Source organism: Schistocerca nitens, chromosome 2, assembly GCF_023898315.1.
Source record: "Schistocerca nitens isolate TAMUIC-IGC-003100 chromosome 2, iqSchNite1.1, whole genome shotgun sequence".
In the NCBI taxonomy this organism is placed as follows: Eukaryota; Metazoa; Arthropoda; class Insecta; order Orthoptera; family Acrididae; genus Schistocerca; species Schistocerca nitens.
Genome location: NC_064615.1, coordinates 369,221,423 through 369,242,254, shown reverse-complemented (window position 1 = coordinate 369,242,254; position 20,832 = coordinate 369,221,423). Strand labels below are relative to the sequence as shown.

Below are 20,832 nucleotides of genomic sequence, written 5' to 3'. Positions count from 1 at the left end.
TGATGGGAAAGCTTTCATGTTATAGACAATCAGGTCATTACTCTCCCCTACAGTTTCTTGTGGTGGCTGATCCTACAGAGGGCAATATTTCTGGGACAGACTCTTTTCACCCTTTTGGATTTATAATTCATGAATCAGCAAAGGACTAAGATGACCAAGAACTGCCTGACAGATTTAGGGTTCAACCTCTCAGCCATTGGAGTCAAACAAGAGGAAGACTATGTTGCAGATGCCACATACAAGGAAATGCAGTCCAACACCACACTTAATGCCCTCTGAGATTTACTAGCAACTTATAGGGCCATCACGATTGAAGGCTACAGCCCCGCAGTGGGGTGACCAAGTTGCTGACCTGGATCGGCTACATGTCAAACCTCACCACACTCCTTCACAAATGTTGTTCCCATCGTTGGTACATGTTGTCAGTGAGGACCCATGAGATCAACAAGATGATCTCCATCCACTGTGTGTCCATAATGTATGCAGTGGTTTCCGTCTGCAGCATCTGTGCTGCTACCAAAATCAAGTTTACCTCTTCCATCCCGGTCAGCAGCTGTCTGTTTCTCCACCCTTAGTGGATTCTCTGGCCCCATAGTGAATCTTGCATCCCCCATAGAGCCTGCCTTTCACAGTGATGCTTATTGATGTTGACTCACTGCCTTTCTGCTGGTAGTATCTCTGGACCATGCGCCATCTGCAACTTCTCACCCAGTGGCCATTACAGGATGGGGGTTAAAGGGTAAGGAAGAGATGTAATGGCACTGCCTGATGTACTATTGACATCAAATAGCTGGCGGAACATTACTGTCATCCACTCTGGCACTATTACCCAGAAGGTCATCAGGAGTCGCCTCTGATGGGACCACGCCAGAATCTGGCATATAAGCTGGTCCAGGGTTGTTCTCAGTCAGCTGTGATGCGATCTGTGATATGTGAGGCAAGTGTGTTACCAATGTGTGTCTGATGCTAATACTGTGGACTCTGTTATAGGTGGTACTTTGATATGGTGTGGAATGGACTTTGCTTTGGAATACAGACTTAAGTTAGCTTGCATTTTCTCTGAGGAGCATTCTGCATTTATTTCTTGTTGTAAATAAATTGAGCCAAGTGACTTCTAGTTTCATGTGTAACTCACCTTTAGTAAAAGTTCCTCTTGCCTGTAAATATGGAGCTAATTTGATGGCCTGCAAGTACATGTTGGACACTCAGTAGAGCTTTTGCTGTACATCTTCCTGATCTTCATCTTTTAGCAGTCTTTCCTGCATTTTCTGGTCTATGTGCTGCTTACAGACATCTTTACTCAAGTTTACAAACTTATAATTGTCAGAAAAATCGAATTTTTTCCTTTTTTTTTGGGGGGGGGGGGGGGTGGAGGGATGGGTTAACCATTTAAATGCTCTAAATGTGTTAACGTGCGGGCCTTTGTACCTGTCCCTGTGTGCTCTGACCATGTTTACAGGCGCCACCAGTCCTTCTACCTGGTACACTGAACATGTCTATACGTAGACGCATGTAAAGATGTTCAGAGCACACAGGGACATAGGTGGGGTGTGTGCTCTGACCATGTTTACACGCGCCACCAGTCCTTCTACCTGGTACACTGAACATGTCTACACGTAGACGCGTGTAAACATGTTCAGAGCACACAGGGACAGGTACAAAGGCGTGCGCGTAAACATATCCAGAGCAGTTAAAGGGTTAAGATAAGATTAATATTTCTTTTTCCCAGTCTGTACAGTTGTAATATGGGCAGGGCGGCAACAGGTTCAAGGTACAGCTTGAAGGGGGATTTTTTGCAATAATGCAATGACAGGTTTGGAAGGAAGCCCTGATATTCTTTCATAAATGTTTTCTCATCATTTTTCTTCACTTATTTTAATCAATAATTTGACTTCCTGAATCAGGGCTCATCCCCTATGTGAAATAATATAGCCAATATCGGGCAGTCAATCCTGTAACTGCAAGAGTATTGAAATACATTTTCTGTATTATTTGTTTTCCCATCTCATTTATAAAATGTAAAATCACTCTGCCTTTTCTTCTGGATTTGGTTAGAATTATGTTCACATGGCTGATTAGTCAAATACTTCTCTAAGCCCAGAATGTGTTAAGCACTGCGTGCCTACTGGCAGCAGAAAATTCATAAAACTTTTTTGAAAATATTTTTTACACACTTTCAAAGTACACATCGGACCTCATTTTTGTGGCTTTCTGCAAGTATTGTGAGTAATGCCACGATGCCTTTATCTCACAGCATTATATTGATGTTTCACTTTCAGTCTCTGGAGAAGGCTTCGAACTTCCTTTCAAGGTCATTCCTTGTCACCATAAAATGTTTGGCCTTGACTTTCAACATCCTTAGTTTTGTCATCTTCCAAAGAGTTCTCCAGATTTTTCTCATAATAATTCAGCATCAGCATCTAGAAATGAGTGTGAGGAATCACTGCTACATCCAGTGGCAACTGAGACTGCAGTAGCATTTTGGGGTTTCTTGGATAAAGCCACTGAAGTTTCTTGTAAATCAGCTTAACCTTTTAAGTGGGCATGACGGATATATCCGTCCATGCTCTGCAATTGCACAGTGGGTTCGACGGATATATCCGTCCACTGCATTCTGTGGCTAGTAGCTAGTGGGAATGACGAGTTATTGGCCTGCCTTTGTCATATGTGTTTACCGCAGCGTTCGTGAGTGATCTTTTGCAATGGCAAAAAGAAGTTGTTTATCAGATTTGGAGATTGAGAAGCTGCTTTTAGAAAGTGATGATAATTTCAGTGACAGTTCTGAAAGTTTTCAAGATACAGATGTTGAGGCTAGTGAAAGTGGCTTCGATTCAGAAACATCTGATGACGAGACACTACTGCAGCAGACAGTACCTAGTGAATTTGTGCGTGCTAGTTCAGTTCGTATTCAATATTTGTTCAGTGGTAATAGTGGTACAGTTGTGCCTCTAAAACAAAACAATGTGACGAGTTGTTTTATGCGTTTTGTGGATGATGCTTTGTGCACAATGATAGCTGAACAGATGAACTTATATGCAGAACAATTCATAGCTTCTCATCCCAATTTAGCAGCACACTCCAGGGTTCACAGTTGGGAGAATACTACACGCGACGAGGTAAAAACACTTATTGGAATGCTTGTACTTCAAGGAATTCTTCACAAACTAGACCACAAAATGTACTTTTCAAAGAGGGAATCAGTTGACACACCTTTCTTCAGGAAAGTGATGAGTGAAAAGCGGTTTCATTTTCTATTGAAATTCCTCCACTTTGCTGACAATACCTCATATGATCCACTAGGCACTATCAGCAGAAAACTATTCAAAATTCTGCCCCATTATGGAGCATCTGTGGTGTAAATTCAGATCACTGTACATGCCAGAAAGGAACATCACCGTTGACGAATCGTTGTTGCTCTGGAAAGGACGTCTTGGATGGAAGCAATATATTCCATCAAAGCGTAGCAGATTTGGCATCAAATTGTACGAACTCTGTGAAAGCAGTTCCGGGTATGTATGGGACTTTATTGTTTACACTGGAAAGGACACTAATTATGGTAGCCACTATCCAGACGAAAAAGTAACCTCTAGAATTGGTTTGGAGCTTGCACAGGATCTACTCGGGAAAGGCCACTGTATTTATCTTGACAACTGGTACACCAGTACAGATTTGGTGGATAAACTAACCAGCAATAACACCGATGTTGTCGGCACAATGCAGCCAGGCAGGATGGGGTTCCCTGACTTCGTAAAAAAGGAAAAACTGAAGAAAGGGGAGTACATAACAGGGTTCAAAGGCAAGCAGATGGTAATGAAATGGAAAGACAAAAGAGACGTTGTTATGGTCAGCACCTTCCATGACGATACATTTGTAAATGTAAACTCTAAGAAGGGAATCGTTCAAAAGCCACAAGTTGTTGTTGACTACAACAAGAATATGGGTGGCGTGGATAGGTGCGATTCTCAGTTACAAAGCTACCAGATGGCCAGAAGCAGGCTGAAAAAATACTATCAGAAGCTTTTCTGCCACTTGTTGGACATTGCACGCTACAATGCATACATTCTGTACAAGAAGCATGGTGGCGAACAAAGTAGAATGAGCTTCCTGATTAGTCTTCATGAACTGTTGACCATATCTTCACCACATCAAGGGACATCAGTAGGATGCCCACCTCGAACACCAAAAGAAACAAGCCTTACAGCCAGGCATTTTCCAGACCTTCTGCCACCCACAACGAAGAAAAGACCAACAAGGAGGTGTGTGGTATGTACGAGAAAAGGCCTTCGCAAAGAGACTTCATACTGGTGCGCAGAATGCGAAGTTTCCTTGTGTGCAGCACCTTGTTTTAAAATGTTTCACACTGAAAACGATATGTAATATTGTGAAAATACAGTTTTGTTACCTTCTGCAATATATTTTATTCATTTCCACCCAATATCAATTTAAATTTAACAATGAAAATGCAAAGGAAAATGTGAGAACAGTGCGCAGCACCACCGCGAACAGGCGCGCTGGCATATATTACCCACTGTGGAAGAGGCGCGCGCACACAAACTACCCACTTAACAGGTTAAGAAGACTGAAACGAAGCCAAAGTTCCTACTTTACAATGATTACACTAACACTACTAACTGTATTATTGGATTATTCATAAAAAGTGATTGAGAACTCCACATGCAAAATTAATTCTTCTTCTGCGTAAAGAACTTCACTGCATTTAGTACTGTTCTCGCACGCTGTTCACTCTGCATTGACAGGAAAGCCTACAGTTACGTGAATATTCTAAAAATCTTTGTCAGAAATGACTAAGGCATTTGGTTTCATATAATAATAAGTAACAGTCAAAGCAATAAAATAAAACAGATGAGATACTACTAGGTTTTGTCGTGATATTGGATCACTGTTCATGTGAGAGTAATAATGTAAAAAATTTTCTTACTGCTGTCAACCACTCTCAGGAAGGAATATCTGCTGAAAGTTGAGAAACATTTTCTTCGTCGGTAAGGATTGTCTGGTGAAACACAACCCATTTTCATGAGCTAAAACTATAAACAACTGCTTTCAAACATGGAGATATACGTAGCAAGCAATAACAATGTTCTGTGGCTGTGTGTACTTTTGCATTTATGTGAAATTGTTTAACACAGCCACAACACTCCAGTTATGCAGTATTCTCACCTATTTTTGCCTGTGTTTGACTTATGCAGCATTGCTTCTGCTTCATTTTCTTTATTAACAATTTAAAAAATCCTCTTTCTGGTAACAGACAAGGAAATATTTTTATGGATATTACAAGCAAACAGTCCTCACTTTGAAACATTATTTCTTACAAAGGAATTACCTACATAATATTTTACATAAAATAATTATTGACTCCACTGTGTATAACTTCAGCATTCTGCTTTAGAACTAATGTACACTGAGCACTGTTGTTCAATATTCATCAACTGGTACTTTCCAGTACAGGTATGTTAGTCAAATGATCGAGTAACTGTCTGCAAGCCTTCTCATTGCGGAAATTGTGCAGAATGGACTCTAATCTTCCCCGAAGTGTGCTTGGACTCAAATGTGACAAGTCCTTCAGTGCCCCTGAAATCACAGAAATGGATGGTATGTCATTCATCATAAAAATTAAAATTATGGTAATGTGCCTTAAAGATATATACCTGCATATTAGTGCCTGACACATTTGAGCAATCCATTGTGTGTGTGTGTGTGTGTGTGTGTGTGTGTGTGTGTGTGTGTGTGTAAATGCTAATGAGTAAAACAAGAACAAGAATATAAAATCATATTAGAACAATAGCATTTAGGCTAAGGCAGTGATTTTAACAATGAATAATTATATTAAGATGAGGTTAGCATGAACACAGAGATCCTTACATCTATTAAAGCAAGGGGTTAATTCTTTGAGAAATATATCCACTATCTTTCACTGGCTGGGAGATGTATGTATGTAGAGACAGGGTTGATGCAAAACAAAAAAGAAAAAATAAATAAATAAATAAAAGAAAATAATGGGTGTCACTGTACAATATGAAAGTATGAAAGAGCATACTTCTGTCTAAGATCTCGTGAAGACCTTAAAAAGAGTCAAGTATGAACTCATCTAGAATGAAATTTTCACTCTACAGTGGAGTGTGCGTTGATATGAAACTTCCTGGCAGATTAAAACTGTGTACTGGACCGAGACTCGAACTCGGGACCTTTGCCTTTTGCGGGCAAGTGCTCTACCAACTGAGCTACCCAAGCACGACTCACGCCCCGTCCTCACAGCTTTACTTCTGCCAGTACCTAGTCTCCAACCTTCTAAACTTTACAGAAGCTCTCCTGCGAACCTGCAGAAGTAGCACTCCTGAAAGAAAGGATATTGCGGAGACATGGCTTAGCCACAGCCTGGGGGATGTTTCTAGAATGAAGGAGAGCTTCTGTAAAGTTTGGAAGGTTGGAGACGAGGTACTGGCAGAAGTAAAGCTGTGAGGACAGGGCATGAGTCGTGCTTGGGTAGCTCAGTTGGTAGGTCCCGAGTTCAAGTCTCGGTCCGGCATACAGTTTTAATCTGCCAGGAAGTTTCATGAACTCATCTTTTTGTCTGTCTCCCTGCAATCCTATTACATTCACACCGAAAAGGAATAGGATACAAGGCATCAATAATGTGTGGCAGGTCAGTGCAAACCTTGAAAACGGATTTCTTTCGAGAGGTAATAGGCTACTGTTATGGACATCTTTTCCCAAATAGAAGTAAAACCAATGTTAGCATAAAAAAGTCTGATCAAAAACGCCTCTCAGAGAACATGAACAAATTCATTCCAATACAAAATATTATATTAAAATAGGAATAGCTGAACAGAAAGTAGCGCTAGAAGATAAACAACTACATTCCAGTTTTCCTAAAGGGAATGAGCTACACACAAAAACTTTGTCTTGCCATCAAAAATGGTACATGCAACCCAGAAATATATTAGCACCAATACTGACATATTTGTAACAAAGTTCCCAAATTTATTGCCCTTCAGAAAATTTCATACACTCAAATTATTCTCAGGATCAAACGCTGGCTGAAGCCTGAAGTAGCAATTCAATGGAATGTGCAGGGTGATTATAATTAAACTTTCAAAACGCTGTAGAAATAACACCACTGGTCAGAATGACGTCAAGTTGCAATGAAATATTATCGGAGAAGGGGGAAAAAGTATGGCCGAAGAAAAAAAATAGTGTGAAAATTGATCAATAGATGGCGCTGTATGTGTCAGAATACGTAAATGAAAACACCTGTCATGCACACGACACATTGGCACGTCTGTGACATTTGCCGTGACTGTCTCAATGCAGGATCATGCTCTGCTTGTAAAGCTGTATTAAAAGAATGATGACTGTGGGCATGTCACTCTGCAGAAGTTCCGGACACTTAAGGGTTTGAAAAAAGGCGTTGGTCCGATGACTGCCTTGGGTCTGGAGAAAAGATTTGGAAATTTGAAAAGACGGGTTCTTTTGGTGTGCAACCTGTAGAGGGAGGAAATGAATTGATTTGATGCCAATGGAAGCATTGGCCATAGCAATGCAGGAGGAGACGAGTGGCAGTGTGCAAATGTGTAGTGCACAGAGAACTACCCAAACGTTGGACATACCTGTGAGCACGGTGCGTAAATACCTACAAAACATCCTTTTTTGCTATCCATTCAAAATTACCCAAGCGCACAAGTTGCTTCATGTTTACATTCCAGCAAGAGAGACCTTTGCTTTAGAATTTCTTGCTTGCATGGAGGTGGACAATGATCGGCTGTGGAAGATTTTGTGGACAGGCGAAATCCACTTCTACCTGACAGGATATGTCAAATACACGAAAAATCCACACACAAATCAACCAGTACCACTTCATCCTGAAAAGGTCACTGTGTGGTGCAGGTTTACAGCATCATTTATCATAGGGCCATATTTTTTCGAAGAGATAGGTGCTTCTGGTCCTGTTACCTGTAAAGTCGCTGGTAAGCGCTACGAGTGTCTTTTCCACAAACCATATCATTCCAGCAATCCAACAGCGTGGATGTGTGGATGGTATCATTTTTACGCAAGATGGCACACCTTTGCACATTGCAAATCCAGTTAAGCAGCTGCTGAAGCGCAATTTCGGAAATGGTAGAATTAATCAGCTGCCATTTCCCTACACCCTGGCTCTCCCGGTCACCTGATCTTAATCCGTGTGACTTCTGGCTGTGGGGCTATCTGAAAGATATTGTGTTCAGTGTTCCAATTGCAAACTTAGCTGCACTGAAGGCAAACATTGCGCAACACATTATGAATGTGACACCGGAAACACTTTGATCAGTTGTGAAACATACTGTTTTCTGATTTGAAATTGTTGCAGAAAACGGTGGGCAGCATGTTGAACATGTTTTGCAACAGTCACACAGAAATTAATAATCTGATTTGATTTTGATTGATGCTTTTTATGTGGTTTTTGGCCTCAGGACAATTAAAAGCCGATTTTTCCCATCCGATGTGACATGACCTTGCTGTGATGGATGGGCTTACGTAACTAACAGTATCACATCTTTACACCCATGCACACTGAGTAGTACAGTTTGTTTAATGTCAGACATTCACCTTAGGCATTGTTGTATGATTAATTTGCCATTTTTAGTTGACCACTATTAAATTATGATGCTTACAGCACCATCTATTGCTACATTAACTATTTAGTTTTCTTCTGCCATACATTTTCCCCCTTCTCCGATAATATTTTGTTGCAAATTGACGTCATTCTGAGCAGTGGTATTATTTCTACAGAGGTTTGAAAGTTTAACTTTAATTATAATCACCCTGTATATCGGAAAGACAGATTAGATTATATAGGCAGGAAGAATGTTCAATTGACAAAAACACTGTCTCTACTGAGGTTGAATTTTAGTGTGTATGTGAAGTTATCTGGACGCGTATAACAGACCTAGTTGAACTCAAGTTAATTGTTGGTTGTTTTTAGAGTCATTCAAAGAAAGTCTATGATCAATGGTGTGGAAATACTCAGATCACACAATATTAGGTGGAGGTGGTTTTTATCTACTGAGTATTGACTGGAACATCTATGAATTCAATGCAGGTGGCACAGACAGATAGTCTTGTGATGTACTTTTGAACACGTTTCCTGAAAACTGCCTCAAACAACTAGTTAGACAACCCACACACAATGGACATATTTTAGATCTTGAAGCTTCACACAGGTCTGATCTTATTGACAGCATCCGTAGAGAGACAGGGACTAGTGATCACAACATCATCATAATGACAATGACTACTTAAGTTAATAAATCTGTTAAGAAGGCTAGCAAAGTATTTACGCTAGAAAAAGCACATAAGCAGTTGTTGGCATCCCACTCAGACAATGAATAATCATCCTGTTCAAATGGTTCAAATGGCTCTGAGCACTATGGGACTCAACTGCTGAGGTCATTAGTCCCCTAGAACTTAGAACTAGTTAAACCTAACTAACCTAAGGACATCACAAACATCCATGCCCGAGGCAGGATTCGAACCTGCGACCGTAGCGGTCTTGCGGTTCCAGTCTGCAGCGCCTTTAACCACACGGCCACTTCAGCCGGCTAATCATCCTGTGATGGATGTAGAGGAATTATGGGCAAAGTTTAAACCGATTGTAAATTGCACCTGTAGGTGTACGTCCCAACTAATGATGCGGTTACACCTGTGTGCCATGTGCCTATTTGAAGTGTGACTGTGCTTACCCCACATGCAGGTACATTGTATGCCTCTTCCTCAATATGCGCATGTGAGTGATTCCATTCACACCCATTTTCACAACGTGTGCGTCTACTTCCCTGTCTGGCAAGCTAGAGCCGCACAATGACTGGCCACAAAGCACACAAATGTAAATGCACCTTAAATGGATTAAGGATGGAAAGGACCCTCCGTGGTTTAATAATCAAATTTGGAAAATGCTGAGGAAACAAAGATTGTCACACTCTTGGTTCAAAAAAAGAGCATACAAATGTTAACAGGCAAAAGTTAGCATAAATTTGTGTGTCCATAAGAAGAACAATGTGCTCAGATACAATTTCCGCTGTCATACCTTAGTGAATGATCTTGCCAAGAACCAGAGAAAATTCTGGTCGTACGTAAAAATCACTAAGCAGGTTGAATGATTTTATGTGTGAAGTAGCCTGTTGTGGCAATAGAAGACAGCAAAAGGGAAGCTGAAATTTTAAATTTCGCATTTAAGAGATCAATCATATAAGATCATCATGCAAACACACCATCATTTGACTGTCATACAGTCTCCTGCAAGGAGGAAACAGAAATTGGCATCCGTTATGTAGAGAAACAACTGAAGGAGTTGAAAACAAATAAGTCACCAGGCCCACAAGGAATCCTAATTTGATTTTGCAGGAAGTATCATACAGCATTGGCATTGAATTTATTATGAATTACTAGCCTAACGAAAACTCCCATGCGAATGAAGAAAGTGCAGGTGACTCCTGTATACAAGAAAGGTAAAAGAACTGACCCCCATAATTACAGACCATTATCCTTAACATTGGTTTGCTGCAGAATTCTTGAACACATTCTGAGTCTGAATATAATAAATTTACTTGAGACAGAAAAGCTTCTGTCCACAAATCAGCACAGATTTAAAAAGCATTGTTCGTGCAAATGTCAGCTTGCCCTTTTCTCACTTGATATCCTACAAACCATGGATGGATGGCAACAGGCATTTGACATGGTGCCCCACTGCATATTGTTGACGAAGATCCAAGCATATGGTTTAGGCTCCCAGGTATGTGAGTGGGTCGAAGACTTTACATAGACACTGTTTCTAGCTGGTGTGATGAATGACAGCTTGCTCTAAATGTGGAAAAATGTAAGATAATGTGGATGAGTAGGAAAAGCAGTTCTGTGACATTTGAATACAGCATTACTAGGGCAGCTCGCTGAAATCACTTTCGTTAAATATTCTAGCATTAAAGTTGCACGGCAATATGAAATGGAATGAGCACATCAGGTTGGTCATAGGGAAGGCGAATGCTCGACTTCATTTTATTGGGAGAATTTTGGGAAAGGATAGCTCATCCTTAAAGGTGACGGCATACAGAATGCTAGCATGACCATTTGTTCAGTACCACTAGATTTGTTACTGGTAGATTTGATCAACTTAGAAGGATTAAGGAGATGCCTCATAAGCTCAGATGGCAATCCATGGAAGGAAGATGATACTCTTTCTGCAAAGCACTATTGCAAAAATTTACAGAACTGGTATTTGAGGCCAACTGCAGAATGATTCTACTGCTGACGACTTACATTTCAGCTAATGACCATGAAGATAAGATGCAAGAAATTAGGGCTCATATGGAGGCTTTTAGACAATCATGTTTCCCTTGCTCTTTTGGCAACAGGAAAGGAAATGACTGGTAATGGTACAATGTACCCTCTGCCATACACCATACAATCGTTTGTGGAATATATGTATATGTAGATGTAGATCTGTACCACAACAGTTTGTAGCTTTCTGTCACTGTCATTTGTGTAGCCATCAAAAATAAGTGTAGCAGGTCACAATTTTAATGGCACAAATTGCTGTACCGTGGAAACATTCCAATGCGCATGTTCTCCACACGTGTGCCAAATTATTATTCCTGTAATCCAAGATTAAATTACTGTTCACTTTTACACTAGTAGATGGCATTCATAAAACTCACAGACAAACTCGTGTTCCTCTGTAACTACTTTTTCATTCTCTGCGTTACTATGAGGACTTGCTGAAAAGTAATGCCCTTGAATTTTTTATTCTGTTCTCAATATCGATTGTGGTATTACATGTCATGCGTATTATCTGGCTGACATTCCTGCTTTGCTGATCCAAGTTGCAACTCTCTGCTGCTAGAGGACTCTGAATTGTAGCGTATAACATGGTAGTGTGAAATGTAACTATGTTGGTGAGTGAGAAAAAGCATGCTGTAATTAAATATCTGAAAGCATGAATTCAAAGAGTTCATCAACCCGTGGAGAACCCTTTCCTTCAGCATGACAATGCCAGACCACACACAAGTACTGAAACATCTGCAATGATCTAATGCCGTGGATTTACTGTCATCGATCATTCTCTGTACAGTCTCGATTTGGCCCCATCCGGTTTTCAGCCGTTTCCAATACTTAAAGAACACCGTTGAGGACTTCACTTTGATAGTGATGAAACAGAGGTGAAGTTGTGGCTAACGAATTCAAACATACTACAGTGACGGTATGAACAAACTGGTCTTCCATTGGGAGAAATGTGTTGGTCACCAGGGAGACTAGGTTGAGAAACAAATATGGATTGTGATCAAAAAGTAGAGGGATTTTTTTTAAATTTATGCATCCCATTTTCAACTCTGCACATGTTCATTCATTGTTGACAGCTGAGAAGGTTCAATGCACTTTTGAGTGCTCAGTGAATTTTTATTTTCGTAAAAGATGGATCAAGGGTTTTGCATTAAATTTTGCTTGAAAAATGGAATAAAGTGCAGCACTGCATTTGAAATATTGACTGGGGCTTTTGGTGAATTTACTGTGAGTAAGGCAAGCAATTTATGAGAGGTATAAACATTTCAAAGAAAGTTGAGAAGATTGTGTACACGACGACGACCACCATGGACACCCTAGCATACTAATTACTGATGACAATGTGGAACAAGTAAAGAAATTGGTTCTGGAAAAATTGCTGTATCACCATCAGGGAGGTTGCTGAGGATATTGACATACCCTTTGGCTCACACCAAGCAATTTTTTTGGCTCTTTTGGGTATGAAACGTGTAGCAGCAAACTTTGATCTGGAATTGTTGAATTTTGACCAAAACCATATCGCGTAGACATTCTACAGGAATTGCTGAATGGAGTTGGCAACAATCTAGAGCTTTTAAAGAATGTTGTAACAGGTGAAAAAACTTGGGTATACAGCTAGGACATTGAAACCAAGGCCCAACTGTCCCAATGGAAATTACCTAGACCCAAGACTGAAAAACATTCAACAAGTTAGATCACATGTGAAGGTTCTTCTCACTATTTCCTTTGATTACAATAGCACAGTACATCATGAGCTCCTGTCTTATGGTTGTACAGTCAATAAGGAATACTACCTGGAAGTTATGTGTTGTTTGCGTGAAGCAGTCTGAAGAAACCAACTCGAATTGTGGCAAATCCACTCGTGGAAATTGTATCATGATAATGCTCCCGCTCTCATCTCAATGCTTGTCCTTGATTTTCTGGTGAAAAAACAAAACTGTTATGTTGCCTCATCCACTGTATTCACTGGACATAGCCCCCTACAACTTTTTTCTATTTCCAAGACTGAAGAGAATCATGAAAGGATGTCGTTTTGTCACCATTGATGATATAAAAACAGAATCACTGATGGAGGTAAAAACCATAGTGAAAAGTGAGTTCCAAAAGTGCTTCCAAAATTGGATAATGCACTTGCACAAGTCATTATATCTGACGGGGCTTACTTTGAAGGGGATAGTGTCGATGCTGATGAATAAATGCAATTTCTTTATGAAAAACAAAGCTTTGCATTGTTTTTTGATCACACCTAAATGTAGGTATGAGGAACAATGATGTACAATGTTAGTACAGTTTGTTTTATTTAAAGGCTTTAAGAGTTTTCATATAAAAAAATTGGAGCATTCCTTTTTAGCACATCCTCGCACATAATCTAATCTATTAGCTGTGCTGCATCTGACTTTCCTCCAGACACATTTTCCTCAACTTCTAGTAGACCACCTCCCACCCATAGCTTTCAGTTCTTGGTCATGATCATCTTGTTGCTTTAACTCAGATTCCACCATCAACTTGATTTGTTTCAAATCAGTGGTATTTTGCAATCTACATATTACATTCAGGTACCTCATGTTTCTTGCTTTTACTAATCTTTTGAAGAATCATAATTTCTTTACTGTCAGACTTTATTTTAATGTTAATGCTGATAATATATTATTATCAACATTGCAGTCATCTTTCATACTAGGTATGCCAGGAGATGGATGGGGCTCAGAAGTACAGTGCAGTGTACATTTGTTAAATGATCTCCAATAAATAAGTGAGTAGTTGGAGGCATACAATTACTTACCAATTAAAAATGCTCTTCCTGCTAAGCTTACTGTTCTATTTCCACTTCTCTGAATAAATATTTTGTCTTGCCTCCTTACTTTCATCTTTTGTCTACAGTTTGTTCACCATCCCTTCTCAACTTTCCAGCCATGTTCATAAATATTACAGCTTTAATAAACACTACTATGACCTGACTCATCGATTGCTTCTTGAATTATTGGTTATTCAATTTTGTTTCACTAACTACAGATACGGTTTTGCTGAATTGTTCAGCATTACTGGCATAGTTTTGTTAACAAGACTGCATACCAACCAGTCACTTATTTTTAGGTTTATTGGTGATGATGCATTTTGGAGACTTTGTTCTTTATCACAAGTGAAAATCTTGATCATTAGGTCTGCAACAGAGTTCTGTTTGTGTACTTGTTCTGTAATAAATGACACAATGATTATTCAATATCATAATCTGTTTCAAAAATGAAGGGGTTGATGGAAGAAAATGCTAACACACAATAGCACATTTAGTGTTACTGCATGTTATATGTTTAGTTAAATTCAAAGACAACAACATAAATACAAGAACACAAAGCAATTTATATTGTAGACAGGATATTCCAGCAATATACAAGTTGAAAACTATTAAAACTGACAAACTGCCAGGACAGATTCCTGAGTGGAACTGGAGGAAAAATGTTCTATGAACATGCGTCTGGAAATGGACGGTGTGCGTCCAACAACGACAAATCGACCCAGTACACTGTACAGAGCTGCACCACATCCACATCAAAACAGATGTTCAAAGTGACCATGGACTGCAATGCAAGTGTTCATAGTTCTGGTAAAGTTTGCTTTATCGGTAAAGAGGAATGATGACAGCAATCCCATAATTGTGACGGTCTGATGCAAAAACCATCATCAAAATCCAACCCACAGAGGGAAATCCACTGCTGATAATCACTGCACTCATTGCATGTGATAGGGATGGTAGTGGTTGTCATGCAGGATATATGTAATTGTACTTTGGCCAACACCAAGTTGGTGGGCCACTTGCCTGGAGCTTGTCCTAGGGTTCATCTCCGTATCCTGTAGAAATCCGGTCCTCCAAATCTGGTTAAGCACAGTCCACCACCTCCCTGCACATTCTCCTGTTCAAAATGATGCATGATCACACAAACACCCAAAAACGACTTGAAATTTTGTGCGATGTGGTTGGTGTGTGTGATGGTACTTGTTTTAGTATAGCCGTGCTGCCTCTCTACCATTTACATCTGCTTGGCTGTACACAAACTCATCTTGTTCCTGACATGACTTCTGGACCATTCTGCTGCTTACAGTAGCTGCATCAATCACACAGTCTGCAAAACACAAGGAACACACGGCACGTGGTCAGAGAAACTTTCATTCGTCAGCGCCATCTACCGTGGCAAAGATGCATTTCCAGACACGCGTACACAGGACCTTTTTCTTCCATTTCCAGTCAGGAATCTATCCTTGCAATTTGTTGATTTTATTAATGTTCACCTTGTATACAGAACCACTTGTTATTATTGTATGGTATACTCAAAAACATACGAGATAACATGAGCAAATTAATCTTTACTAAACAGAGGATTAGCATTTTCTTCCACTGACCCTTCAACTGTTTCCATTGTTATTTTGAGATTATAATTCTTAGTTATCCTGCAGCCACATAAGCTTGTAACATTGAATTTGCACAGTTGCAATAGTCTGAGCACTACCCCCTGCTTTCAGCCATCTGTTCAGCTATGGATCTACATACCTAAGCTGCAAGCACAATAGACATGTTCGAGATCCAAGAAAGATAAATACTAATAATACCAAAGAATTACAGTGACCTGCTCATACTGCATAACACACAATGAACTAGACAGCAAGACATGAGACTGAATCCACACATCAGATTAACAACCCTCTGATCACTGGGCAAACTGAATGTGGTTTTTAGGCATTTTCCCTTACTCGTTCAGGCAAATGCAGAGCTAGTCCCAAAATATCTGTTCAGAGAATATGAAATACAAACAGCTAAAAATATGATAACACAGAGAACAGACACATGGTGCACACAATTTCTCTCCATTAGGTTGTTTTCATGACTGTGGTGCAAAGAATGGCATCTGGCCACACGTTAAGTAATAAAATAAAATCGCCAAATTCTGAAAAAGTGGTCACCATAGAGAAAGAAAGACTGATGAATTAATGTATCATAAAAGTCTCTGGTACATCTACTATCAATTTTTGGTTTATCATACCTAGTGCTTACTAGTGACAAACTGCAGAAGGTTTCTTAATAGTTCCATAGTACGTAACATACAACCATGGCATTTATACCCTACACAGCTCTGTTGACAATTCATTGTCTTTTCATAGTGACAGATACCACAATACTTTTTTTTCTATTACAGCTACGAAACACCCAATAGTAATAACTTTTGAGGAGACTAATTAACTGGGCCTCCATGATCTACTGTGAAATACTGATAAATTATTTAATTTCTCAATAACTCTTGAAAATTATTATCTACTGAATGAAGATTCTAGCAGCTATGCACTAAGGATAATATGGAGATTCATTGTTAGACTTAATGTGCTTGCATAACTGAGTCTTTAGATTGGAAAGGTGGTTACAAACTAGTGATCAGTCAAGTGTATATTTAGTATTTGTCATATTAGAGAAACTGAAAAAAGATAACAGAAATTTTTGGAATGTAACTGTGAATACGTAAACAATCTGTGTAGCCACATCAGTGGTAATTAGGTCTGGGGTCTTAGAACAAAATGCTGAACACAATTATAAATTGATCTTTCTTCATATACAATGACTGCGATGTTAAGAATAAAATATTTCACATGTTTAGCTCACAGAAAAGATCATGAATGCTGAGAGATAAATTTACAGAATTTAAGGACATTACACTTTAATAAAAATGCTGTCAGCAAAAAAGAGACAAAATCATGACTTCACAAAATCATGAAGTACCCCACTCTACAACAGACATCCCAGTCAATAATGTATGAATACATGATACTGATATCAGAGACAGGGGCTTAACAATTTTATGTCCCAACTACTTGCTAGGCAAGCACACACTTTTTGTAGCTAAATCTTCTTGTCTTGTAAGGTGTCCTGATCTTAGAATTCTAACTACGAACACTACTGTTTCACAATTTCATTAATCACAATTTTGACATCAGTCATTAGAAGGGAGAAAAATGATTTGTGAATGGTGACAACACACCTCAGACTGATGATAAGACTGCATAATGTGGTTTTCACTATTCATCATTAAGATAAACATCTGCTGTGTTCAAGACCTCTTTGACATTGAGTAATCATACACTATTAGTGCAATAGGAGATACTCTTAAAAAGGTGTCACACTAGTATAGATTCCATTCTGACCCAATAACTTAGACTCAGTGAAGTCAATTGTGCATCAGTAAAATCAATTGTGTATACACAATGTTGTGTAAATGTAGATTTCTACAGTTTGATTCAACTCTAGCAGCACACTGCTGCGCTGAATAGTGCCTGTTGACTGTGGTGTCACTGCCAGACACCACACTTGCTAGGTGCTAGCCTTTAAATCGGCTGCGGTCCGTTTGTATACGTCGGACCCGCGTGTCGCCACTATCATGATTGCAGACCGAGCTCCGCCACACTGCAGGTCTAGTCTAGAGAGACTCCCTAGCACTTGCCCCAGTTGTACAGCCGACTTTGCTAGCGATGGTTCACTGCCTGCATACGCTCTCATTTGCAGAGACGACAGTTTAGCATAGCCCTCAGCTACGTCATTTGCTACGACCTAGCAAGGTACCATATTCAATTACTACGTATCCTGAACAGATAATATTGTGAATCATGTACCGTCAAGAGCGACGTTCATTATTAATGGATTAAAGTTAAGTATCAAACTTATTACGTCCGCTTTCTGAATTCTCATTCCTTGTCATGTTCCAGATCTCATGTCAGTATAGTTCTTCCCTCTTCACGCCCACCTGTGTGAGCTAAAACGCGTGCATTTCGGCCTCCTCTCGTAACACGGTGTTGGCTCTTCTGCCAACACAAAAATAGACGAAGCCTGATTTCATACTTTTGGTCAGACTCTGAAAAAAATTTCATATCTAATTAAAAATACTTCTGGATATTTGTGTCTACTGTAAAAGCAGTGGCTTCAGTCTTCTAAGAACTTGTGGGTGCATTACTGGTAGAATATCTATCATGTGGAACTATAGTTATGTGGCAAACTGTGTTGAAGTTATACTTAAATTACACAAGGTCATCAAATGAATGATGGATTGAAAATTGCAAACAGCGGTTTTACTGCTGGAGTACAAGGCTCCAATAAACACAACCAATAAGGCACAAGTTGTTCTTCAGCTAATAAGTTTCTAAATACAGTATAACATAGATTTTACATTTCTAGAATTAATGTTTTCCTCCAGTTTGAAACATTTTTTATTGGTTCCTTTAAATCCTCTATGTCGTGAATGATAATTTACACCAACTCTGACGTTATCATACTTCCAAATTTCCTGCAATTTACACTTAATGAAACAAATAAAGAGGGAAGAATATGAAACTGAGATACAATGACACTGACAAGGTGTTAGTGTTTAAGTAGTATTTGCAAATATCATGCAATAAACTTTCTTGAGCTCCGTGTGTGATGAAGCAAGTTGGGATCTCTTTACTTCCTCTCATGTTTTGCCATTTGTCTCCTTAAATTCATTTTTGCCTAATTAACATTAACATGCATGAGTATAATCTACATATCCATAAAAGAGGAAGGTGTCCTAAGTCTTAATGAATATAGCACCACATCTAATTTTGAGCTTAGTCTTGTGTATGTAATTAATTTCCTAAATTATTTTGACCATTCCTTGTTAATATCTTTTGCTACAGATAATTATAGGGTGAAATCAGTAATTGTTTCATGGCAGATTCTATTATTGACTCATAAACAAATATAAATTCTGTACTAATCATAAATATTTGGAAGAACTACTAGGATTCTTAAAGTATTTATTTGGCTCTATTCAAAAACATATTAGAAAATCCAGCCCTTAATTAATTCCAAAATAATTACCAGGTTTGTCAACATACTGTTTGTGTAACTATATCCGTTAATTTCAATATTTAAACAAATAATTTGGCCTAACCTTTTTGGTAGAAGGAACTGTTAAAAAGAAGGAATTTTTCACTGGATTCAATTAATTGAATGAGTTATGTTTTAATTGTAATTTCTGTAACTTAAACATCGAACATGTATAGTTTCCGTGCCTATTATTGTATATAAAGGACCAATTTTTGGTCCTGAGACAGTCAGTCAGTCCATGGCCGAATTTTAGACATGAAACATGTATTGGTTAGATTAACAACAATGAATCTACTTAACAGTGGAATAAGTGTAACACGAACAGGCTGTTTGTTAGAACAATTAATGAAAATGTCTGTTTAATTTATTTGAAAAATAGTGTCACACATACCATGTTATTATGCATGAGCTATGAATTGTGTGGTTAGATTTTTACTGCTCACAGATGTTCAACAGCAGACTATTGTAGCAGTGTGCTGATGTTGTCTGCAACCTATTAATGATGCTTATCAACTTTTACCAATAGTGAACTGGCCATATAATTATGTAATATTGCGAGGGTTGTGAACAGTGGAAGTAAAGAACTGTGAAACGCAATTGTGCAACTGTCAGCTACATCATTTACAGTAGTTAGTATAACAATGCAGTATGTTGACACCGAGGACTAACAACGAAGAAATAAAGCAGGTGAAAGTCACATGTGTTTTCTAGTTCTAAAACAGTAGTGGTTGTTAAAGTCAGAAAAATTCATGCCACTAATGGTTTGTGTGCCAACACTGCCAACCTAACAATAGCTATATTGTGGGGGAGTCTTGTTTGCTATCGAGGTGCTGGGTTGGGCTAAAACTTCAGAATTAATCTACACAGAAGGAAAGTTGGCAAAGATGAAGAAGAGGTAGGGTAGCACCTCTTCTGGATAATACACAAAGTTCCTTCAAATAGTAACAGGTATGATGCCTCTTGTGAGAAAAGTATGAAATGAAAACTGTTGACTTATTATTTTGTAAGTAACATGTTATCAAGTGGTAATGACATTCAGTTTTTTCCAGGAATGTAGTGCTTTCTGAAGTGGTGCTTAGGTTGGAAATCAACAGCCTAAAAAAATTACATACTACTATAATTGTCTCTTACTTTTGGCACTTCTTTTGAAATGCATCCCGATTCCTGAGATGTCGATTAGGATGCGACCTCACAGACCAGTTAAAATTCAGATGTTCTTCCTGCTGTATATGATATCCAACAGGACTATATTTCACTATATGCACATGTACATGATGAACTTTTTAGAATGTAACTCTGTCATTAAGTCCTCCATCTAAAGTTATAAGTCAATACCACCTGTTGCCAACCGCTATTCTGTATCTCGGTTTTAGCATATGCTGTAGCAAGTTTTATTATTTTTTGTCAGATATACTTCTTGTCTACAGTTCAATGTCATACATATGTATGTAACATACATCTAGGTTTTGTAACTGGTTTCAGACTTCTGCTACATTTTTGATGTAAACAAAAACTTTTGAATGTATTGATAAACTAGAAAACCTGACAAAAAATTTCATGAGAAGTTAGTAAAACAAACTATAATTCTCATTTTTTTCATCAAAAGTATAAACTATCAATGTGTTCAT

General features: G+C 38.8%; 1 protein-coding gene across 1 annotated transcript in view; it reads right to left on the bottom strand.

The window, feature by feature from the left end:
• Positions 1-5,322: 5,322 nt before the first annotated feature.
• Positions 5,323-20,832, bottom strand: part of LOC126236192 (dynein axonemal assembly factor 5) — a 96,133-nt gene continuing 80,623 nt past the window's right edge. Inside the window, exon 12 of the mRNA XM_049945295.1 lies at positions 5,323-5,589. Within this exon, the coding sequence (XP_049801252.1) occupies positions 5,444-5,589 (146 nt within the window). The 3' untranslated portion in view covers positions 5,323-5,443. The remainder of the gene's footprint in view (positions 5,590-20,832) is intronic.